The sequence below is a fragment of the Saccopteryx bilineata genome, chromosome 2 (assembly GCF_036850765.1).
Source record: "Saccopteryx bilineata isolate mSacBil1 chromosome 2, mSacBil1_pri_phased_curated, whole genome shotgun sequence".
Taxonomy (NCBI): domain Eukaryota; kingdom Metazoa; phylum Chordata; class Mammalia; order Chiroptera; family Emballonuridae; genus Saccopteryx; species Saccopteryx bilineata.
Genome location: NC_089491.1, coordinates 302,557,145 through 302,582,886, shown reverse-complemented (window position 1 = coordinate 302,582,886; position 25,742 = coordinate 302,557,145). Strand labels below are relative to the sequence as shown.

Below are 25,742 nucleotides of genomic sequence, written 5' to 3'. Positions count from 1 at the left end.
CCTACCACAGCCATGGCTTGATTGGTCCAAGCACATCAGCACCGAGCAGGCGAGCAGGCCCTGATGATGGCTCCTTGGAATCTGCCTCAGGTGCTAAAAGAGAATGGCCCAAGAAGAGCAGCAGGCAGGGCATAGGCCCCAGAAGGGGGTTGTGAGGGTGGATCCCAGTCAGGATGCTGGCAGGAATCTGTCTCTCTCCTCTCCTTTCACTTGGGGAAAAAAAGGTTACAGTAATATGATACTAGTTTTTATGCTCATAATAGTTTTCTTTAAATGTATTTTTTTCTTAAGTTGTACAGAACACAAAAATTAGTTACAAACAATTGTAACAATAATACAACCTTTTATAATTGCCCATGTATTTACCTTTAGTGATGTTTATTTCTCCATATGGGTCAGAATTAATTTTAGTGTCCTTTTATTTGATCTTGGAGGACTCTTAGAAATTCTTGCAGGAAAGTTCTAGTGGCTACACACTCCCTCAGCTTTTGTTTACCTGAGACTGTCTTTTTCTCCCTCACACTTTTGAGGGCAGTTTTACTGGATAGAGTATTTTTGGTTTCAAGTGTAGTTTTTTTTTTTTCTTTTAGTGCTTTTAGTATATCAGCCCACTGTCTCCTGGGTTCCAAAGTTTCTGAGTTTCTGATGATCTACTAATTATCTGATTAAGGGTCTCTTGTGTGTGATGACTCATTTCTCTCTTCCTAGTTTCAAGATTCTCTCTTTGTCTTAGGTTTTTGAAAGTTTAATTACAATAGTTTCTAGGTATCAATGGGGGATTATTCCCAACACTCCCCATACCCACCCTGTGGTTAACAACCTAAGTCTCTTTTATTAAAGGGCATAGTGTTTGCATATAACCTATAGACATCCTCCAATACACTTTGAATCACCTCTACATTACTTGTAATACCTAATATAATGTAAACACTATAGAAATAGTTGTTACACTATTTTATTTATGGAAAAAATGAATTTTTTCTTTTTAAGAATATTTTCAATTCTTGGTTGGTTAAATCCACAGATATGAGACATGCACATTTGGAGAATCAACTGTTCTCCAAATGTTGTGGCTTAGTGTGGATCACTTTGAAATCATTTTACCTGTAGGTCACTTTGCTCTTGGATGTTTATATTCATGTCTTTTATCAAATTTGGGAGTTGTCAGATAAGGTTTCTTCAAATATATATATATATTTTTTTCCCCATTTCTTTCTCCTTTAGATGTTTTCATAATGAAAATGTTGATTTGCTTGATGGAACCCCACAGCTCCCTTAGGCTCTGTTAAGTTTTTTTCACTCTTGCTTCTTTCTGTTCTTTAGACAGAATAATTTTCATTATCCTGACTTCATGTTCACTTATTTTTTCTCCTACCTGATCAAATCTGTTTTTTATCTCTCTAGCGAATTTTTAATTGCAGTTGTACTTTTGAACCGAGAATATCTTCTTTTTTTTCTTTTTTAGGTTTATGTCTCATTGATATTTTAATTCTTTCACACATCATTTTCTTGACTTTCTTCATTTCCTCATTTAGTTCTTTGAGCATCTTTAATATAGTTAATTAAAGTCTTTGTCTAGTAAATCAGCCATGAGGACTTTACCAGGAACAGTTTCTGTTGATTTTTTTTAATGGACCATACATTCCTCTTTCTTTGTATGTCTTGTGATTTTTTTGATAGAATACTGTATTTCAATTTAATAATGTGATCATTCTTTTCCACTACCTTAAACCTTGCTGGGTTTTGTTATTGTTTCTGTGTTTTTTATTGTTGTAGGGTGTCTCTGTGTTGAAGAACAGCCTGAGATGTAAATTGAAGGTCTTCTCAGGTTGTTTCTGAGCCTTTTCTTGAGTACATGCACTCAGTTTCTAATCTTTCATATATTTGCAGTAATTTTGAAGATCTGTGTTTTTAATGTCTGGCTCCTGAGAGAGGAAAGGAAAAACATGAAGTAGGAAAAAAAAGGGTGCAGGATCTTTAAGTCCCCAGAAAGTCATTTCAGCTAGAGAGAAATGGCTGGCTAAAGAGGGAGGAGATGTCACGACAATGGCTGCCCATCTTTTTGTCCATTTCCTTGTGATCAGAAGCAGTTATCAGAGCACAGAGCCCTGAGATTGGTAAGACAGGGCTTTTTTGCCCATCTGGCTGCTATAAGCTGCTCCAAGAACATACATACAGCTTCCTGCTACATTGTCAACAGTGAGAATGTGTAACTGCTGTTTTCCTAAAAGCTGAAATTATATTCACTGTTGGAGTCTTCCTGGAAGTCACAAGCCTTCAATAGTTTCCAGAGTTCCAAAACAGTTACATCAAGCAGATTCTGCCATTGAAATTGTTGTCTACTTGGAGAGTCAGAGTCCTAGTGCTTCCCACTCAACTTTTCAGAAGTCTTTCTTTCAACAATCAAATATGGAGAAAATGAACCTTGATGTAATAACCAATTGGAACTATGTACAAGCAGTTTCACTATTTTTAACTTAATCAAATAAAAATAATGGAACATCTGTTTAATAGTTACAGAGAGAGACTGCTAAAGGATTTTGAGGGATATGATATATTTAAGACATAAATTCTTCTCAAAGAAATTATAACATTATTGAGAAACATAATATGTACAGAGAAATGTCAAAGCAAAATAGTAAATAGAAAGTACCAAATATACTGCTCACAAAACTTAGGAGATATTTCAAAATGAATATGAAGCTATAAAATATCTGCTAATTTTTGTGAGCAGTATAGTTATTCATGATTACTGCAAGGAGAATCCAGAATAAGAAAGAACTGTGAATTTAAACCATCAGAGAAGATTTTATTAAGTAGGATGCATCAGCTATTCCTAAAAATAATCCTGATTTAAAGACTACATGCATACCTCATTTTATTGTTCTTTGCTTTGTTGCACTTCACAGATATTGCATTTTCATCAATATCAAGGCTTAACTCTCCACTAGCAAAAATATTACAACTCAGCTAAAGGCTCAAATGTTCGTTAGCATTTTTTTTTTTGCAATAAAGTATGTTTTAATTAATGTATAAACATTGTTTCTTTAGATGTAATGATATTGTACACTTAATAGACTACAGGATAGTGTACATAAAACTTTGTATGCATGGGTATACCAAAACATTTGTATGACTCGATTTTTTGTGATATTCACTTTATTGTCGTGGTCTAGAATCAAACCCATAACATCTCTTGAGGTATGGCTGTATTAATAAAAACTAAAACTTACCTACACTCTCTATGTGTCAGATACTAACTCATCTAATACTAAAACAACACCATGAGATATATACTGTTATCTTCTTTTTACAGATAAGGAAAGGAAAAAAGAGAAGCATTTAAGGGACTTGCCCAAGCTCAAATAACAAGTCAGTTGTGGAGCTGGGTCTCAAATGCAGTCAGGCAGGCTCTAGGGCCTGGTCTCTGTTTGTTGTCCTGACTAAGCAGAATACAAGGAACAAAGATAGATATATATTGATAAATTAATGTGCATGCAATTACCAGAAATAGCAAGGAGGCCAGACTGTCAGGCATAACAGATTTAGATATCTTTGGTCTTAGCCAGCAAGTGTTCAAATGCAAAAAAGGATCAAATTCTAGATCTAGTTAGAATTTTCATTATATTATGTCAATTAAGAAAATGCCCCTGCAAATTAATGTAGTGTGGAAAAACAACTATGTGAAATTTTCCTCTTTTTATATATATCTGGTTAACTGAGGGAAAAAAAGTAACCTTTTCTTTATTTTTTTCATTTAGTTATCAATTAGTTGGTAAACAAATTCTGAACTGTAAATTTAATGGAACAAAAGTGTTTTGGGATGGTGATGCCCCCAAATGTGAAAGTAAGTAAATTTTCACTTTAGAATTTAGATCAGCAATTCCAAATCATTGTAACCTTGAGACATATTTATGCTAACTTTTTTGAAATTAAAGTATAGTTGACATACAATAGTATATTAGTTTCAGATGTACAACATAGTATTAAATATTTATGGGCCTTACAATGTAATGACTACAATAAGTCTGGGAAACATTTGTCACAATACAAATTTATTCCATTACTATTGAATATATTCCCTGGGCTGTACATTACATCATCCTGGTGACTTATCTCTTATAACTGAAAGTCTGTACCTCTAATTCCCCTTCACCTTATTTACTCACCCTCCCAGCCCCCTTTACTTGAAATCATGATTTTGTTCTCTCTATCTATGAGTTTATTTCTGTTTTGTTTGGTTTCTTATAGTAGATCCCACATAAAAGTGAAATCATATGGTAGTTACTTCTGTGTCTGCTTTACTCTACTTAGCATAATACCTTCTAGGTGCCTCTATGCTGTTGGAAATGACAGTGTTTCGTTTTTATTTATGGCTGAATAATATTCCATTATATGTGTATGTAGTTTTGTATATTATATATGTATACATATATACACATAGATAAATATCTCACATCTTTTTTTATCCATTTATCTATTGATGGAAGCCTTGGTTGCTTCCGTATCTTGGAAATTTTAATAATGCTACCAAGATCCTAGGAGTGTGTCTATCTTTTGAATTCATATTTTTGTTTTTTTCCCATAAATACCCATAAGTGGAATTTCTGGATCATATGATACTTCTATATTTAATATTTTGAAGACCCTCACAACCGTTTTTCATAGTGGCTGCATCAATTTACATTCTCACCAACAGTGCAGGAGGGCTCCTTTTTCTCCACATTCTTACCAACATTTGTTTGCCCTTAATGTTTTTGAATTAACAAAGACCCCAAAGAGCTTTGCTTTATGTGGATTATGCCAATTGACATTCATTATACTAGAATTAAAACTGAGAAATTTCTAAAGTAATTATTTGTCAATTTATTTTTTAAAATAGTAAACTCAATACATTGTAAAATATTCCAAGGGTTTTCTACACAAAATAAAAAAAATCCCAAAACAAATACGGAGAATAGTGGCATTGTTTTACATTTTTATAAATCTCTTCATAATCTGGCTAAAGGAAGACATATAGATTCAATCTGTTCTGAAGTAACACAATTTATAGCTTCTGGTAAATTGCACTGTACTTTACAAGGATAAAAGTGAAGGCAATTTCTTAATATTATTGTGAACCAATGTGTTAGTAAATGGATATATTTATAAATTATAAAGCATTTCTTAATTAGCAGTGAATTTTATCTTTAATCACAAGCATATTTTCTCATTAAATTTCCAGCAACTTTTTTTTTTTTTTTTTTTTTTTTTTGGCAGAGACAGAGAGAGTCAGAGAGAGGGACAGATGGGGACAAACAGACAGGAAGGGAGAGAGATGAGAAACATCAATCCTTTGTTGCGGTTCCTTAGTTATTCATTGATTGATTTCTCATATGTGCCTTGCCTGGGGGGCTACAACAGACCAAGTGACCCTTTGCTCGAGCCAGCAACCTTGGGCTCAAGCTGGTGGGCCTTGCTCAAACCAGATGAGCCCGCGCTCAAGCTGGCGACCTCGGGATCTCAAACCTGGGTCCTCCGCATCCCAGTCCGACGCTCCTCCATGGCGCCACTGCCTGTTCAGGCTCCAGCAACTTTTATAATGACTAGAACAAAACTTAGCATGACCTTATAGGTAAATATAGGTATTTCATATAGATAGTAAAGAAAATGAGTTTTCTTTTGAACATTTATTTCTACATGGTTTGACGTTGGGGTGATATATAGAAACTTAAATGATTGGATTCACAAGTAGACCATAGAAATCATATGTCAATAATTTTATTGAAGGTGGTTCATAGGATTTTACTAATGTTGTCTTAATCTTTCATCTTTCCTTTTTCCTCTTATTTCTTCTTTGATCTCTTTTTAAGAGGTTTTCTGTAAAACACCTGAAAAAATAAAAAATGGAAACTACACCAATGGCCACAAGGATACATTTGTATTTAATGAAGAAATAACTTATAGTTGTGATTCTCCAAATGGAACAGAGAAATATATGCTTATTGGAGAGAGCACACTTACTTGTATGGCAACTGGCCTTTGGAGTTCTATGCCTCCTCAATGTAAAGGTATTTTCATTTATTTCCTTCTTCATTTGTAAATACTGTGGGAATACTTTGTAAATAGTTTTACCTATATAACTAAACAAATAGTTGTATGTTCTTCTTCCTCCTGTTAAATTGACTTCTTAGTTAATTTAGTATATGTCAACTTGAATCAAAAATAGTTCTAGCCTGACCAGGCAGTGGCGCAATGGAGAGAGCATCGGACTGGGATGCAGAGGACCCAGGTTCGAGACCCCAAGGTCGCCAGCTTGAGCACGGGCTCATCTGGTTTGAGCAAGGCTCAACAGCTTGGACCCAAGGTTGCTGACTTGAGCAAGGGGTTACTCGGTCTGCTGAAGGCCCACGATCAAGGCACATATGAGAAAGCAATCAATGAACAATTAAGGTCTTGCAACGTGCAACAAAAAACTAATAATTGATGCTTCTCATCTCTCCGTTCCTGTCTGTCTGTCCCTGTCTATCCCTCTCTCTGACTCTCTGTAAAAAAAGAAAAAATAGTTCTAGTTGTAGAATTCCCCACCACCAACGTAGTCTTGACATTCCAGTTTATACAACATGAACCACTGTGTGTACATGTATAAGTTATCACTTTTTGCTTTAAAGAAACAAAAACTCAACATACACTGGCTAAAAAATAAAGTTGTTTTTATAAAACATCTGAGAGACATAGCTATAGCTAATGCTGAAGTGAGTTGTAAAAGACTACCTCTCTTACCAATAACAATAATTAACTCTGGACATACATATTTAAAAAACAATGTTTAAGGCACTAGAGAATAACCAAAAGCAGGGATACACTGAAGGATATTTGATTCTTGGGAGAAAGGAATCACTCAATAACAACAAAATATTTTCTTTTTACATGTGCATATGGAATGTTCTATATGATAGACCATATTCTGAACAATAAAATAACTTTTTTTAATTTCAAAGAATTGAAATCAGGGTACATTATATAGTCATAATGGAATGAATTTAGAAATCAAAAGCAGATAATTTTTAAATCTTCAAATTCTGCCTTGCATCTCATAGTGATGTTTCAGTCAGTGATGGATTGTATATACGATGGTGGTCCCATAAGATTATTATGGAGCTGCTATCACCTAGAAATTTCCTATCATAGCTATCATAATGCTATAACACAATGCAGTACTCATGAGTTTGTGATGATACTGGTGTAAACAAACCTACTGTGTTGTCAGTTATATAAAAATACAGCACAGCACTTACAGTTACAATAGTATGCTATACCATCAAGGGATCTATAAATATACTCTATTATGTTCACACAATGATGCAACCGCCTAATGACACATTCCTCAGAATGTATCCCTGCTGTCAAGCAGCTCATGATCGGTATTTAACAACCATGTAAGACACTTCTCACTACCCAATAAATCAAAAAAGAAGTCACAAGATACAGTAGAAATGTTTTGAATTCAAAAAGAATGAAAATGCAATGTATGAAAGAATCAAAATTTGTGTAATACAATAAAAGCACTGCTTAGAGAAAAATTTATAGCATAAAATACATCATAAAAAATTGTAAGTCAATAATCTGGAACTTTCACCTTAAGAAAGTAAAAAGGAAGAGCAAATTAAACTCAAAACATAGAGGTGATAATAAAGATAGAAATCAATGAAACTGAAGAGATAATAATAGAGAAAAATCAATAAAATTAGCACCTGGTTCTTGGAGAAGATTGATAAAATTGATAAACCTATAGCTAGAATGACAAGTAAAAAAGATGATATTTATTACCAATATCAAGAATGAAAAGAAGATGACACTAAATATCCTGCAGATGTAAGGAATAATAAGGGAACATTACAAGAAAAAAATTTATGCCTAAAAATTAAACAACTTAAATGAAATTGACAAGTTCCTTGAAAGAAACAAATTACTTGTGTCTATTGATAGATGACTGGATAAAGAAAGTGTGATATATATATGTATATATATATATATATAGAGAGAGAGAGAGAGAGAGAGACTTTATACATACATAAACACATACACACACAAAATGTAATATCACTTAGCAATAAACAGGTATAAAATCTTGCCATTTGTGACAACATGGTTGAGACCAGACAGTATTATGCTAAGTGAAATAAAAATGAAAGACAAATATTGCATGATTTCACTTACATGTGAAATCAAAAACAACAAAACAAATTAACAAACCAAACAGAAAAAGACCCATGGCTACAGAAAAGAAGCTGATGGTTGCCAAAGGGGAAGGGAGTGGAGAGGTGGATGAAAAGAAAATATTGAGTGCAATGACATCGACCTTAAACCTTCACCCAACATTTTAATAAAACACTTTTTTAAATTATTTTTTTTATTTATTCACTTTTAGAGAGGAGAGAGAGAGAGAGACAGAGAGGGATAGAGAGGAGAGAGAGACAGAGAGAGAGAGAAGGGGGGAGGAGCTGGAAGCATCAACTCCCATATGTGCCTTGACCAGGCAAGCCCAGGGTTTCGAACCGGCAACCTCAGCATTTCCAGGTCGACGCTTTATCCACTGCGCCACCACAGGTCAATAAAACACTTTTAACCATGGGAGCATATTTAAAAACAACAAACAGCCAAAAACCTCTTTAACTTCCAAACCGTGCTTTGCCACTTAGTTGGGTTACCTTGGCTAAGTTTATTAATCTCTCTAAGGCTCATTTTTCTTGTTAGTAAAATGGTAGTAGCCCATCAAGGTAGTCATACAATCAAAAAGAAAAAAATTTTAAAACATACAAAATACCAAAACTATTTTAAAAAGTAGGTGACCTATATAGTCCTATATTTATTAAACAGACTTAAAACCTTCCCACAATAAGAACTACAGATCCAGATGGCCTACCTGGGGAATTCTACCAAACATTTTACAAATAAATAATAGCATCTTTACAAAAACTCTTCAAGAAATAAAAATGGAGGGAATATTTCTCAACTTGTTTTATGAAGACATTTATGTGATATCAAAACCAGAGACAAAAATATTGCAAGACTATTATAAACAATACTTTAATATTATAGAAACTTCTAACCAAAAGATCAACAAATTAAATCCCACCATATATAATAATGCATTATAACTAATTAGGATTTATTGCATAAATGTAAAGTTGTTTCAAATTCAAAATCTAATCAATATAATTTACAATATCAAGAGACTATAGCCTGACCAGTTGGTGGCACAGTGGATGGAGAGTCGGACTGGAATGAGGAAGACCCAGGTTTGAAACCCCGAAGTCACCAATGTGAGCGGGGTCTCATCTGGTTTGAGCAAAGCTCACCAGCTTGGACCCAAGGTCACTGGCTTGAGCTAAGGGTTACTTGGTCTGCTGAAGGCCTACAGTCAAGGCACATATGAGAGGGCAATCGGTGAACAGCTAAGGTGTTGCCACGAAAAACTGATGATTGATGCTTCTCATCTCTCTCCACTCCTGCCTGTCTGTTCCTCTCTGACTCTGTCTCTGTAAAAAAAAAAAAAAAAGAGAGAGAGAGAGAGAGAGAGAGAGAGAGACTATAAAAAAAGAAAACAATGTGAGATCTTACTAGATGTTTCCCAAAAGCAATTGATAGAACTCATCATCTTGTCATAACACTTAAGAGCAAACTAGGAATAAAAGGAAAAAAACATCTCAACCTGATAAAAGGCATTTACAAAAATCTTACAGCTTACATTATTCTTAATGGTGTAAAAACTTACTTGTTTTCTGCCAAAGTAGGAGCAAGGAAAGTGTCATTCCCTCTTACCACTCTGTTCAACATTGTACTGGAGCTCCTACAACAAGGCAACTAAAGAAATGGGCGTATAAATCAAAATGAAAAGAAGCAATAAGATAATTTCTTCGCTTATGACACGATCATCTGTGTAGAAATTTTCAAAGATTTTAGTTTTATCAAGGTTGCAAAAAATAAGATCAACCTATGGAAATCAAATGTATGTTTATATACTAGCAGCAAACCACTAGAAATTGACATTTTAAAATTACTGTTACTCCAAAACATCTCCAAACATAAAATACTTTCATATAAATCTGTGTGAAAAATTTGAATCCTAAAAAAAATACTAAGTATTAATAAAGGAAATTCAGGAAGACCTCAATACAGGGTGAGGCAAAAATAGGTTTACAGTTGTTCATATAGAAAATAATATAATAATTAATAAATAATATGACAAGAATAAAGTCTATGTTTTATGCACTCAACAAGAAACCTACTTTTGCCCCACACTGCACATGAAGGGATATATATTGGTCATCAAATGGAAGACTCGGTATAATAAAGACATCAATTCTATGTATTTGACCTATAAATTCAGGACAATCCCAATAAAAATTCCAACAAAACATTTTGTAAATTGATAAACTGACTCTAAAAGTTATGTAGAATGACAAAAGAACTAGAATAGTTATATAGTTGGATGCACTCTACCTGATGCCAAGTTTATAAAAAGCATAATATAAGGCATATAATTAAGACAGTGTGACATTTATAAAAGGATAACAATATAGAGCAATGGAACTAAATACTGAATCCAGATTTAAACCTTTGTATATATACCTCATTGATTTTCACCTCAGGTTTACAATCAATTTAGTGGGAAAAAATGATTATTTTGTCAAAAATGGTGCAGGGAAAAAAAAATCAGAACTATGTTAGTTCCATACACAAACATTTACTCAGAATGGGTCATAGACTTATCATGTAAAACTAAAACTGTAAGACCTTTTTTTTTACAAAAAGTCAAGAAATATCTTTGACCTAACCAAAGACTTTTTAAATACAACCCATAAATCATGATTCTTCAAAACATGTTAATAAATTGGATATTCCAGACTCAAAACCTCTGGTCTGCAAAACTGTTAAGAAAATGAAAATAAAACAATAGGGAGAAAACATTTGCAAAGCACCACATCTTATAATGGACTTTTATGTACAATAAATAAAGAACTCTCAAAGCTCAACAATAAGAGAATAATCCAAAACTTTTAAATAGGCAAAAGATTTTAATATACCTATTCACCAAACATAATATACAGATGACAAAAAAGTAAATGAAAATGAAAATTTGCTCAATAACATTAGTAATTACAAACATGTCATTAAAACCACAAAGAGATGCCACTAAAAATCTTCTAAAATGTCTGCCATGAACAAAAACAAAAGTCTAGCAATGGCATATACTTGCAAGGATATGGAACAAATAAAACTATTATACATTGCTGGTAAGAATGCAAAGTGGTATGACCACTGGAACTCAGTTTTACAATCTCTTACAAAGTTTGACATACACTCACTGCACACTTGGAAATCCAAATAAAGTGAAAACATATTCACCTATAAGCCTGTATGAAAATATGTACATTCACTTTAGTTGTAATCATACCCCTCTGGAAACTACCCACATGTTCTTTAACTGGTGAATAGAGGAACAAATCTGATACATCTATACAATGGTAAAATACATAGCAATAAAAAGAAAAGAGCTCCTGAATGATGCAGCCACAGAAATAAAACCAAATGTATTTTTCTTAGTGAAAAAAGCCATTCTCAGAAGAATAAGATCCCATTCATGATATTCTGGAAAAATAATACAATAGAGATTGAAAACAGAGCCGTGGTTGGCTGATTAGTGCAGGACTAGAGTTTGATCACACAGTGGCATGAGGAAATGTTAGGAGATAATGGCACTTTTACATGTCTTTATTTATTTATTTATTTATTTATTTATTTTTATTTTATTTTTTTTTTTTTCATTTTTCTGAAGCTGGAAACAGGGAGAGACAGTCAGACAGACTCCCGCATGCGCCCGACCGGGATCCACCCCGCACGCCCACCAGGGGCGGTGCTCTGCCCCCCAGGGGGCGATGCTCTGCCCATCCTGGGCGTCGCCATATTGCGACCAGAGCCACTCTAGCGCCTGAGGCAGAGGCCACAGAGCCATGCCCAGCGCCTGGGCCATCTTTGCTCCAATGGAGCCTTGGCTGCGGGAGGGGAAGAGAGAGACAGAGAGGAAAGCGCGGCAGAGGGGTGGAGAAGCAAATGGGCGCTTCTCCTATGTGCCCTGGCCGGGAATCGAACCCGGGTTCTCCGCACGCTAGGCCGACGCTCTACCGCTGAGCCAACCGGCCAGGGCTATTTATTTATTTTTTAATAAATCATCTTGTGTGGTAGTTAAACTTTTTTTTAAGACTTTATTTATTCATTTTAGAGAGGGGAGAGAAAGAGAAAGAAGGGGGGAGGAGCAGAAAGCATCAATTTCCATAGGTTCCTTGACCAGGCAAGCCCAGGGTTTTGAACCGGTGACCTTAGCCATTCCAGGTCAACGCTTTATCCACTGAGCCACCACAGGTCAATCTACATGTCTTTATTATTGTGGTAATTTCACAGTTACTTGTATTTATCAAAACTAATACAGCTGTGCAATTAAAAGGGTGAATTCTACTGGATGTAAATTATATCCTGTAAACCCAATTTCAAAGCAAATACTTGGTGGAATTGACAGCAGACGGGCACAACAGTGAAAAGGTCATGATAAAGCAGATCTAACACGATTTGAAAAGAGAGGTTGTAATGAGAAAATCCCAGAACTGTGGGAGAGTAGCAAGCAGTTAAACATACTTTTAATTGGAGTTTCAGAAAAAAAAGAAAGAGAAACATGTAGAAAATTATTTGAAGAAATACAGGCCAAAAATATTGAAATTTTATCTAAAACAACAACCCCACTAGTCCAGGAAATTTAATAAACCTAGCAAGATAAATATATTTTTTAACTGAAAAAAAATAACCCCACTGAACTAAACAGATCATGGAAAAACTATTGAAAACAAAATATGAAAGAAAAAGCAGCTAATGTGACAGAAATCTCTATTGTATTACTATTCCAGAATATCATGAATGGGATCATATTGTTCTGAGTATGGCTTATTTTACTAAGCAAAGTACATTTGAATTTCATTCCTGTGGCTGCATAATTCAGCAGCTTGGTTTTCTTTATTGCTGTGTTTTTATACCATTCTGTGGGCGTACCATACATTGCTCCACCCCTTGAAGTAAAAATGACTGCTGATTTACCTTAAGGAACTGTGGAGACTAAAAGACAATACTATTGCTAATATGCTGAAAGGAAAATAAAACACTTAACCAAGATATAGCTGTCAAGGCAAAATCTTCAAAACTGAAGGTGAAATAAAAACACTTTCAGGAAAAAAGTAAATCTGAGAGAATTGTCATTACCTAACCTGCACTGCGAGAATTGCAAAAGGAAGTACTTCAGGCTGAAGGGAAAGACACCTGATGGAAATTCAGATCCAAATGCAGGGAGGAAGAGCACTCTCCTGGTTTAAAGCTCGGTGCATTGTGGGCCCTTATCTTTGCTCAGATTTAATCTCATAAGAAGCTCTCTTGTGCTTTCTACCCTCACCAGTGTTTTTTGTTTTTTCCCAAATTCTTCCAAACCCATTACTGGATTCTGAAATCAATCTAGAAGGTCATAACCAGGATTTTACTTCTTGAGAAGAAGAGTAGATTGGGAAATACCAGAGTTTGATGTCTAAATATTAACTTGCAACAACAATATCAGCCTTGTGTGTTTATGTAATGGTTTACAATCTAAACTTTGTTCTTTTTTTTTTAATCTCTGGGTTGCAGTCTAAAATGGTTGGAAAACAAGACCTTAACTTTGTTGGCCTTTCTGTTTCTTGAAGAGCCCAGTTCATATGTGTTGCTGATACCTAAAACTTTTTCTTTGCATGTCTTTGCATGGCTACCTTCTTGTCAACGGTTAAGTTTCAGCCTTCCCACAAGAGTCTTCTGCCTTTCTAAAAGGGCAGCATATTGTGATCAGTGTGGGCATGAAATTTTAAAACTCTCTAGAGCCAAAAAGTATCAAAAGTTGCATTTGAACTTACCCAGAAATTGTATCTGGTAGACTTTTCTTAAAATTTGCAATAAAATAAAAAATGTATGAAACCAATAAATTATAATAACTGTTTGTTCTATGTGGAAAAGAAGTTATCAGATTTCTCTAAATCTGTTTAACTAGAATTAAAATGCACAAAAAATGTATTTTTCTTTTTTTAAAATAAACATCATTCCTCGTCTCTTTCCACTGGAAATGGCTACTTTGCACTATTTTTTTTCTGGTACTATGTTAAAGCAACTTTCTATTAATTCTGGGTATTTCTCTGCTTCTTAGAGATCACATGTGACATTCCAGTACTCAAACATGGAAGATCAGTATCAGAAAGGAAAGAGAAATATTTCTACCAAGATGTGATTGAATTTGAATGCCTCGAAGGTTTCCTCCTTAATGGCAGCAAGTCAATATCATGTGGTAGAAACAATACTTGGGAGCCTAAGATGCCAACATGTATTAAAGGTACATACTCTATCATTTTCCTCCTTGTGTTTTAAGTTTTTATTTCTTTGTCATTAACTATCAATGATACAGACCATTGAAAAGAAGCAATTTGTCTGTTGTGATTTTGTATGTGTTCATAGAGCACTTTATAAATGTCACATAGCAACAATTTTTTGGGATAAATTGAATTCTGGGAATATTTACCTTCATAAGTAAAGAATGAAAGGCACCATTTATAGAAATGAAAAAATGATAATACCCAAGGGATTTACCCTACATTACTATATTTTTCAATGTTAGTTCTTGTCGATACAAAAGCTCTTATTTTGAGTCATTCAAATTTAGTAACATCCTACTTACATTTTACAAAATTCCTTTAAATTCATGATATTGACAATCATTCATCACTGTTAGTAATAAAAGGAGGAAGAATCTATGTACAGCTATTTTAGTTTATTCTTAGTGATTCTAAAATTATTTGCCATAGTCAGATATAAACAAGTATGTAAACTTGGGCAAGTTAAACTTCCAATGTATTTACTTACAAGGAAAATGGTTTAATGCCTTTCTCACTGGGTGATTAAGAAAGATTAAATTGTTTGAACTTACACCACTTAGCACAATTCCTGACATATAGTAACCTCTGAAAGGAAGCTCACATATGACTTATAGAAGCGCTCCAATTGATGTTAGTGAAAGCAAGGTCTATGATGTTTGTTTTCCAATATGCATGCTTTTGTTTTGTTTTGTTTTGTCACCAATTTTGCTATTTATATTTATTTCAAAAGTGATTTTTTTTTGGCCCTGGTCCATTGCCTAGTGGTAGAGCGTCAACCTGGCATGTGGAAGTCCCAGGTTCAATTCCCAGTCAGGCCACACAGGAGAAGCAACCATCTGCTTCTCCAACCTTCCCCCTTCCCTCTCTCTTCTTCTCCTGCAGCCATGGCTCAATTGGTTTGAGTGCATTGGCCCCTGGCACTGAGGATGGCTCCATGGCCTTGCTTCAGGTGATAAAGTAGCTCCATTGCCAAGCAATGGACCCAGAGCATTGCCTGGTAGGAGCTTGCTGGGTGGATTCCGGTTGGGGCACATGTGGGAGTATGTCTCTCTGCCTCCCCGCCTCTCACTTAATTTTTAAAAAGTGATTTGTTGACACATTTAAAGGCATCATCCCAGCCCAGAATTGTGTTTCAATTCCCAGACTGCCAGTTCAATTCTTTGTATATAGTACAATTTGAACTGGCAAATTCCTGTCTCTAGAACAAGACTTGTATTTCTACAACCCCCACTGCAATTACCCCTCATCATACAATTATTCTTTTCCTCTTTTCTGAGCATTTCTATTTGGCAACAGGAACTAAATTTCATACCAATTGAAAGGCAAAAAAAGTTGTTATTTATTGCAATGAAATGGAGGACTTTTTGCATGGACTACTCATCAGCTGCTCTGCTGAAGTCTTGAGAGATTATTTTGGTATAGTGGAAGGAATTGTTGAGGGTTTTGAACTTAAATCTTAATTATTGTCTTCTAATCTGCTTGTATATTTTCTGTTGTCCTAATACTTTATGGGACTGAGGGGAGTTGTGCATGTTGACATGGTAATTAAAACACCTTTTTAATAATTTCTGTACGCCAGGTCCTGGTAGCCTCCTTGATTATCTTAGTTGAGTGCTCTGAGGTTTGAGGGGGAAGAGATGGTTTTTTGTTGAACTGATATGTAAAATTGCATGTGAAGCTTGTACTCGTTGACCCATCCGTATTTACTCACATGATCCTAGTGGATATATGCACTGTGGAATACTATGTTTGTTGATATCCTCTTTTGACTATGAAAATTTATAAAGGATATATAAAACACTGATACAATTTACTGTTTAAAAGTAGAGGTGAGAATTGATTGTGAGGAAAAGCTTAGGAAGAAGAAAAATGACAAGGATACTTTATTTTTTTAATTTTTATTTAGTTATTTATTTGTTTATTCATTTTAGAGAGGAGAGAGAGTGAGAGAGAGAGGGAGAAAGGGAGGAGGAGCAGAAAGCATCAACTTCCATATATGCCTTGACCAGACAAGTGCAGGGTTTTGAATCGGTGACCTCAGCGTTCCAGGTAGTCGCTTTTTCCACTGCGTCACCACAGGTTAGGCCAACAGGGATACCTTTTAAAAATCAGAACTCCTCATGGTATTATTAATCAATTTTTTATTATTAGTTTGAAAAAACTATACAAAGGACCAATAGCAACATATAATAGTGATAAAGTAGATCTGATTGTGCTAATATAAAAAATGCTTATGAAATACTAGAAAGCCCGGCTGTCATACAAAATGACTGCTGTTCTAGATATTATAAATTGTAATTAAAATGATTTGTGCAAAGGTGTCTGCTAATTCAAACTGAATTACCCAGGGCAGGCAGCGAGGATGCCCCTTTGCTTAGTGCCCCATGGGGTTTCCCCCTTCTACTTGCTTAATTGCTTAAAGTAGAATGCAATGAAGGAAACCACTGGTGGTACATTTCTTAAGAGCCACTGATAGCTCAATAAATAAAGGTGATTTAAATAAGAAAATGTTAATTCACATGTCAAAGAAAACTGTTTTAATCCTTTTTGCGTTTCGGTCAGCATTACTCTTTTTTTTGCATTTCTCTCCTGCCTTTGTTCAAGGGATTCATTTTGTCAAGACAGGCTTTTTTGTCTTGCATCTGAGGCAAGCATTGTTTCTCTATATGCTCATCAGTCTCATTTTGCCGAGAAGGACACATTTGCTCTGTGACTGAAGCAAGCCTTGTCTTTCTCTGCTCAGTGGTTTCTTTTTGTGGAGAAAGCCATTTTTGTGCAGCTTTAGCTCCTTTTCTCTCCTCTTCAGTGCTGTATTTTCTAGGAGGCATTCTTAAAAGAAATTACGTTAAGACGTAGTTTTTATGTAAAACAGATGATTGCCAATGCAAACAAATGTTCACCTTCCCCCTGACCTGCTCAATTTGCGTTCAGCCGTGGCAACTTCACCCCATTGGCTAGTACAGTTATGCAAGCAACCAATAAGCTATCAGCAACAAACAGACACTTATGCCGCATATAATAAAGATTAAGCTGAAAAGGATACAAATTATTTGATATAATACTACTTGGATGTTATATTTTAAATATATATATTTACTCTGATCATATTATTATTATTATTTAACTTCTAGGGTTTCCATTATAAAATATAAAATTGTAGTGAACATTCTTATGTATAAGAATGCACATATATCCTGTGCACCTGTGTAAACATATATTTAAGTCATATTCTCAGAAGTAGAAATGCAAGTTCAGAAAGTATGCCTATTTTTAATTTTTTTCTTTTTTTTCTGAAGCTGGAAATGGGGAGGCAGTCAGACAGACTCCCACATGCACCCAACCGGGATCCACCCAGCACGCCCACCAGGGGGGATGCTCTGCCCATGTGGGGCGTCACTCTGTTGCGACCAGAGCCAGTCTAGTGCCTGAGGCAGAGGCCATGGAGCCATCCCCAGCGCCCTGGCCATCTTTGCTCCAATGGAGCCTTGGCCACGGGAGGGGAAGAGAGAGATAGAGAGGAAGGAGAAGGGGAGGAGAGGAGAAGCAGATGGGCGCTTCTCCTGTGTGCCCTGGCCGGGAATCAAACCCAGGACTCCTGCACTCCAGGCCGACGCTCTACCACTGAGCCAACCGGCCAGGGCTGCCTATTTTCAATTTTGAGGAATAATTAATCTTTCTAAAAAATAAAAATTCAAATTAAGTCCATAATTTTTTATTGATAACACTGATGAAAGGAATCTAATTTATTTTTTCAGATATCAGGCCTACTACTCATCCCACCATGCCTCCAGCTTCAAAATATCCAGGTACAGTAACTCTTTATCCTACTTATATTCAAAATTTTGTAAGCTGATGGATGAAAAGGCATTTCTTGTTTTAATCTTAATTTCTTTCATTATAAATGAGGCTGAACCTTTTTTTGTTTATTTATTTATTTGTACATTTATTTATGTCCTTTGCTCTGTTTTCTGTTAGATTTCTAAAATATTATTTTTCATGATTGTGCAAGCTTATTATAAATTAAAAACCTTTTAATATATAATGAACATTCTGTCCAGAGTTTCTGTTTTCTTTTCTTTTGTTTTGCCTTAATTTTACTAGTTCATTTTCTTTTAAATTTTTGTATTATATCATTGGATGTAGATTTGTTTCTATAACTTTTGCTACATGAGTAGTATACAAATGTATTTTTTTAAATTTTCAAACATTACAAAAGTATACAGATAAATTATTAGTTCTTCATTTCTTTCTCTGTTCATTATCTGAATTTGTCACTTTTAGGTGTCCTTTTATTCGTTTCTGATGTAAAAGATACATCAATATCCTTATATAGGTAGTTATGCATATTTTGTCATTGCAGCTTGGACCCTAAGACTCACTACTGTAGACCCAAAACCTCCCTCTTTCTATGCGACTCTGCTCTGAGTGCCGCGGGGGAGCTTGTTTGGCTGCTCTCCTGCTTCCCTTTGCTGGTATTGCTATTTCCGGGGGAAATATTCACTTCAGCTTTGGGAAGTGACTCGTCTCAGGGGTTAGGGTGGCTATCTCCCAAAATTTTTCTCCCTGTGCCTCCTAGATTACACTCTCTCTTCCTGTCACTCTGGTCCTCTCCTCTCTCCCCCCACCCCCAGGAGCCCCGGATGAGAGATGTTCTGTGCGGTCCCTTTAAGAAGGATCCTGGGTCTGAGAAATCAGACTCTTTCTCACAAACAGTATCCTGACTTGTTTCCAGATAAATATTGTCCTTATGCCTCTTCTGGGCTCTGGGGCTGCAGGCTGGGGCTTTGTTCCTGGGGCTCAGGACCCTTTCCCCTCTGCTAAACTCACTTCCTGCCATGCAAGTCTCTCCCTGCTGCGTTCGCTCTGGGGAGCTGGGCAGCCCTCTCCGTGTTTCCACTTTTCCTACCAGTCTCGGTGTGGCTTCTTCAGTGTTCCTTGGTTTTAGTCCAAAGTTTGTTTTTCCAGATGATAGTTCTTAAAATTAGTTTGTAATCCACTTTGGTTCTGGGAGGTAGATGTTGGTACGTCGCCTACTCCAGCGTCATCTTTAAACTGTTGATGCACAAAAGTTTTTAATATTGATGAAATCCGGTTTATCTATTTTTCTTTGTTGCCTGTGTTTTTTGGTGTTACATCCAAGAAATCATTGCCAGAGCCAACATCATGAAGCTTTTCTTCTATGCATTCTTCTAAGACTTTAATAGTTTTAACTTTTATATTTAGAGTTTTTTATCTCTTTTGAAATAATTTTTGTATATGATGTAAGGTAAGTATCAAATTTCATTCTTTTGCTTATGGATTTACAGTTTTCCAGGAATCATTTGTTGAAAATACTACACTTTTCCCACTGACTGTTCTTAGAAACATATTGTGGACAATCATTTGACCATATATGTTAGGCTCTCTATTCTATTCTATTGGTCTGTATTTCTTTAATGTGAGTTCCATTCAGTTTTAATTATTATAGCTTTGTAATCAGTTTTGAAATCAGAAAGCATGAGTCCTCTCAACTTCACTCTTCTTCCTCAAGATTGCCTTGAATATTCCAAGGACTTTACAGTCCATATAAATTTTAGGCTGGATTTTTTTTTTAATTCCTGCAAAAATCACCCTCAGGATTTTGGTAGAGCTGATAGTTCATCTGTAGGTTTGATTTTGCAGTATCTACATCTTAACAATGTTAGGTCTTCTAATCCATAAATAAGGATGTGTTTTTATTTATTTAGGTGTTCTTTAATTTTTTTTCCAAAATATTTTCTTGTTTTGTTGTTGTATGAGTCTTTTACCTCCTTGGTTATTCTAATGTTTTTTATTCTTTCTGACATTATAAGTGAAATCGTTTTTAAAATTTTATTTTTGGATTATTTATTTGGATGTATATAAATGCACCTGATGGCCCTGGCCACTTGTCGCAGTTGTAGAGTGTTGGCTGGCATGTGGATGTCCCAGGTTTGATTCCCAGTCAAGGCACACAGGAGAAGAAGCCATCTGCTTCTCCATCCCTCCGCCTCTCACATTTCTCTCTCTCTCTCTCTCTCTCTCTCTCTCTCTCTCTTTTTCTTTTTTCCTCCCTCCCTCCTGCAGTCATGGCTCAGTTGGAGCAAGTTGGCCACAGGTGCTGAGGATGGCTCCTGGGCTTCTGCCTCAGATGCTGCTGAGGAGAGCTCAGTTGCTGAGCAATGGAGTGATGCCCCAGATGGGCAGAGCATCGCCCCTAGAGAGCTTGCCGGGTGGATCTATGTTGGAGTGCATTTGGGACTTCGTCTCTCTGCCTCCTCTCCTCTCACTGAAATAAATAAATAAATGCAATTGATTTTTGCGTGTTGATTTTATAGTTTATACTTTTGCCAAATTCATTTGTTCATTCTATCAGGTTTGTGTGTGTGTGTCTGTGTGTGTGTTTGTGTATGTGTGTGAGTATGTGTGTAATCTTTAGAGTTTTCTACATAAAAGATCCTGTCATTTGTCAAGAGAGATAATTTTATTTTTTCATGCCAAGTTTGATGCTTTTTATTTTGTTTTACCTAATTACTTGATCCAAACTTCTAATATTATATTGAATAGGAGTGGCAAATGTGGGCATCCTATCTTGTCCCAGATCTTAAGGGAAAAACTTTCAGTGTTTCACCATTGACTGTGATGTGGGATATATATATATATATATATGGCATGTGCATGAGAGACACAGAGAGAGAGAGATGGACACAGGAAGGAAGAGAGATAAAAAGCATCATCTCATAGCTACATCACCTTAGTTCTTCACTGATTGCTTCTCACATAGACCTTGACCCTGAGGGGCTCAAACTGACTCAGTGACCCTTTGCTAAAACCAGAAATCTTGGCCTTCAAGCCAGCAATGTTTGGGCTCAAGCTAGTGACCATGGGATCATTTCAATGATCCCACACTCAAGCTGACAACCCAGTGCTCCAGCCTGCAACCTTGGGGTTTCAACATGAGACCTCAGCATCCCAGGTCAATGCTCTATCCATTGTGCTACCACTGGTCAGGCTGTGGGTTTTTTATAAACGGACTTTATTATATTAAAGAGGGTTTCTATACCAGATCAACTTCTAATCATTTTTAACCCCTCCTCTTTTTTTTAATTTTAAGTAGAATCATGTTGAATTCAAGGCTAATTTTGAGAACATAGTAATGATAAATTTGCTCACAGTACTACCACACAGTGTGTTAGTGCACAGGAAGAAGAATGTTGTTGACATACAATTTGTTGTTGATAATAAATTTTGAATATTTTATTATTTTATCTTTAATAAAAACACTAATATAATTTATAAGAAAATTAAATTATAAGTAATTTTATACAAATGCAAAAAATCAAAAGCAATGAAGTTATAGGTCTTTAAGCTTTATTTAGTCTTTCTTTCTATTAAGTTTATCTAGAATATCTCAATCCCCATGTATTACCATCAGCTGAAGAGATTGTGGAATTAGGTATTAGTTAATTTTTAATAATTCTCTATTATGAGACATTAGAGTTCTACATGAATAGATTATGTTCCAATTATTTGTCATTATTTTATTGATTTTGACTAAGAGAGTGACAGGGAGAAAGAAAGAGGAGGGGAAGGGGTAGAGAGAGAGAGAGAAGCATCATCTTGTTCCACTTAGTTGTTGCATTTAGTTTTGCACTTATTGATTGCTTCTCATATGTGCCTTAACTAGAGATGGAACCTGGGGTCCCTGCATGCTGGGATGATGCTCTATCCACTGAGAAACCCGGCCAGGGCCCAATCATTTGTAGTTAGGGAAAAATAAAGATGTCACAAGTTATTAATAATTGACATTTATAGTTATTTTATTTTATTTTCATTTTTCTGAAGCTGGAAACAGGAAGAGACAGTCAGAGAGACTCCCGCATGCGCCCGACCAGGATCCACCTGGCACACCCACCATGGGGCGACGCTCTGCCCACCAGGGGGCGTCGCCATGTTCCGACCAGAGCCACTCTAGCGCCTGAGGCAGAGGCCACAGAGCCATCCCCAGCGCCCGGGCCATCTTTGCTCCAATGGAGCCTTGGCTGCGGGAGGGGAAGAGAGAGACAGAGAGGAAAGCGCGGTGGAGGGGTGGAGAAGCAAATGGGCGCTTCTCCTGTGTGCCCTGGCCGGGAATCGAACCCGGGTCGTCCGCATGCTAGGCCGATGCTCTACCGCTGAGCCAACCGGCCAGGGCTTATAGTTATTTTAGTATTGCAGATACCATAACAAATGTGATAGTACGTGTGGACATGTGTAAGTAATTTTTCTAATCTTATAAATTCTAATTAGTCTATTTAATTTTACTAAATAACTGGATATGGTAACTACACGTACTAGCAGTCATGCTAAAACTAGATTGATACTTTTTTTGTGGTAGTTTTTGGATGAGCTCATCAAAAGTTAAATTCAGCTGCTATCTGGGACCCATACATGTTCAATATCTTTAAAAATAGTTTCATTTATTTTCAGATCCAGGAGTCAGTGTTCTAATGCTTCTTACTCTATGTAAGTATCTCAAACTTGAGTACCACTTAAATAAAAATATCACTGTGAAGAAGTGCATTATTTCTAAATTATTTTTTAGATTCTATAGCTTTTATAGTTTGAAATTAAGTAAACCAATGTAAAAGAAAAACCTGACCTTTTATACTGTATACTACCTTTTGTTGGTGATTGTATATTCATTTATATTTTATATGTCTACTTAGTAACAAACCCTAAATAATAGATATTTTATATAATTAGTTATATGACTTTTTCATCCCCAAAATGCTTTAGGTAATTTTTTAAACTAAACAAGGAATCTTGTCTGACTTATTATGGACTATTAAAGTGATTCCAGTGAATTGCATTTAGACAGTGAAGTTTCCAGATAGAATATAAGTATATGTGCTTAAACAAAATAACACTTATGACTACTGAAATATAACTGACATTAATTTCTTCTGGCAGTTTTTAAGTCTTGTTACATGTCATTTGTTTTCTTGTTTCTTATAGTTATTATCATTTTAGTAGCTTGTATCTGCTTGTGCCAATTTCTTCGCAGAAGGAAAAAACGGTAAATTACACATATTTCTTCTAATTTATTGGTCCTTCTCACTCTTGACATACTTTTGTGTCATTATTTTATGTGTTCTGTATTGCATGCCATCTGTTTTTAAAATGTGCTACTTTAGTGTGTCATCTAAATTACATTTCTTTACTAAAATTATTTCATCTGCTTTTACTATCATTGCAACAAGAGTAATCTGTGCAGAGTTGCTTTAGCTATTATAACTGTAATAAAAAAGTTTGTGATATGTTAGGTTTAAGTTCTGCAGCTTACCATGGACCATGATGGGCCCTTTCCAACCCTAAGTATACCATATTTTCTAAAGTGGACTAGTGGCAAGAGTTCAACTTGAAATAGTTCACTGTGGCGACTTCGAGGTATATTCACTGGAATTTTTAGGATAAAGACTTCCATTTGTCTATATACCTTAGGAAGTTGTAAGAAGCTATGTAAGTGTCTTATTCAAATACCCAATTTGATTTCTTTTGTTTTAGTTTTTACTTATACAAGTTAAACTGGGAAATTAGAAGCAACACTGTTTGATTTCGCTCTTATATTTTCTTAATTTACTAGGAGGTAGTAAACTGATAGAGTTAAACTTAAAAATTACTAAGAAGGGTAATATTTACAAAACATATCAGTAACTTTATCTGTTTTTTTATTTATAAAACTGAAAAAGGGTAGGTTTAGAAGAGTATACAAGTGTACTAATACATATCTTCTCAGAATAATAGCGTTTTTCAACATCAAACTTAAATTTTAATAAAGTAATTAACAACTTAATGAAAGACTTACAGTAAATCCTGGAGCATAAACCAAGATTATGCTTTGAAATTTCTGATTTTGAGTAACGTTTTTGTAGCTTTTGAAATACCTTTGAAACTAAACAATAATTTTTAAAATGTTGGTATTTATGATTTTATAATGTTTACTTCAATAGATTGGAGCATCCTCCCAGTGTGCCAGGGTTGCCAGATCAACCCTCATTCAGTGTTGGGCCATCTTCAGGACCACCTCCAACAGAACCTACAGAACCTCCTCCAAGTTTATCTTCAGGACCACCTCCAGAAGCACCTGCAGGACCACCTCCAACAGAACCTGCAGAACCTCCTCCAAGTTTACCTTCAGGACCACCTCCAGAAGCACCTGCAGGACCACCTCCAGGAGCACCTATAAAACCACCTCCAGGAGCACCTATAAAACCACCTCCAGGAGCACCTATAAAACCACCTCCAGGAGCACCTATAAAACCACCTCCAGGAGCACCTGCAAAACCACCTTCAAGAGTCAGCAAGTAAATGCAGGGATGAGTGGAGAAATGAGTCAGTGTTGTTGTTTTTCTCTCTTTCTCTCCCCGCTCCCCCATCCTCTCTAAAATAAATAAATAAAAATAAAATAAAAACCAAAAGGAGACCCAACAATCTTTTATTTGAAATCAAAGAATTACAATTCACACAGCACAGATTCAGGAAGAAATCCATACTATGTCCCAATTATAGGGACAAGGATAGAAAAGCTTTATAAGAAAAGAAGAAAAAACAATTCCTATTGGCTCTGAAAAGCTGAGGTACTCTTTACCTGTGCATGATTGGTTACTGATGGTATCTTCAAATAGAAAGTTCATAATTATCAGTTCTTGAGATGAGGATTTGTATTCCTGATGGCTTTACAAACATTTGTTTATAAGACAACGTTGCTTTGGCTTAGTCCAAAAGTTGTTTTGTCCAGTTCAAACATTCCAAAGGTTCAAGAAGCAAGACATGCAAGGTCATTCCTCTTAAACAGCTTGCTCAAGCTTCACTTTAAAATGGCTTCCCTTAGTCAGCTTTCACAATGTATCTTTTCCTTTTATATTAATCATCTGTTTTTGGCTATGTAACAAAAAATGTTTTCTACTCATAAGGAGTTCCAACTTTTTTTATGTTATTGGCTGTCCTTTATAAATACTCAAAGAAGATGAACTCAAAGAGGCACACAGCAAGACACATCATAATTAAAATGCAAAAGGTTAAAAACAGAGAGATGCAAAAGGTTAAAGACAAAGAATCTTAAAAACAAGAGAAAAGCAATTAGTTACTTCGAAAAGAGCTCCTATTAGACGTCAGCTGATTTCTTTCTTTCTTTTTTTTTTTTTTTTTTTGTATTTTTTTTTTCTGAAGCTGGAAATGGGGAGAGACAGTCAGACAGACTCCCGCATGCACCCGACTGGGATCTACCCA

The 25,742-nt window shown here is 35.6% G+C and overlaps 1 protein-coding gene across 6 annotated transcripts in view; it reads left to right on the top strand.

Annotated features, from left to right (window-relative positions):
• LOC136326088 (membrane cofactor protein-like) overlaps positions 1 to 24,936 on the top strand; it is a 30,369-nt gene extending 5,433 nt beyond the window's left edge. For 5 of the 6 annotated variants that reach the window (XM_066261483.1, XM_066261481.1, XM_066261480.1 and 2 more), the window contains exons 4-10: positions 3,762 to 3,847; positions 5,853 to 6,050; positions 14,252 to 14,434; positions 18,230 to 18,280; positions 22,941 to 22,976; positions 23,469 to 23,529; positions 24,464 to 24,936. In XM_066261483.1, the coding sequence (XP_066117580.1) occupies positions 3,762 to 3,847; positions 5,853 to 6,050; positions 14,252 to 14,434; positions 18,230 to 18,280; positions 22,941 to 22,976; positions 23,469 to 23,529; positions 24,464 to 24,821 (973 nt within the window). In that variant the 3' untranslated portion in view covers positions 24,822 to 24,936. The remainder of the gene's footprint in view (positions 1 to 3,761; positions 3,848 to 5,852; positions 6,051 to 14,251; positions 14,435 to 18,229; positions 18,281 to 22,940; positions 22,977 to 23,468; positions 23,530 to 24,463) is intronic. The other variant, XM_066261482.1, reaches the window with a different exon arrangement.
• The last annotated feature ends 806 nt before the right edge of the window (positions 24,937 to 25,742 follow it).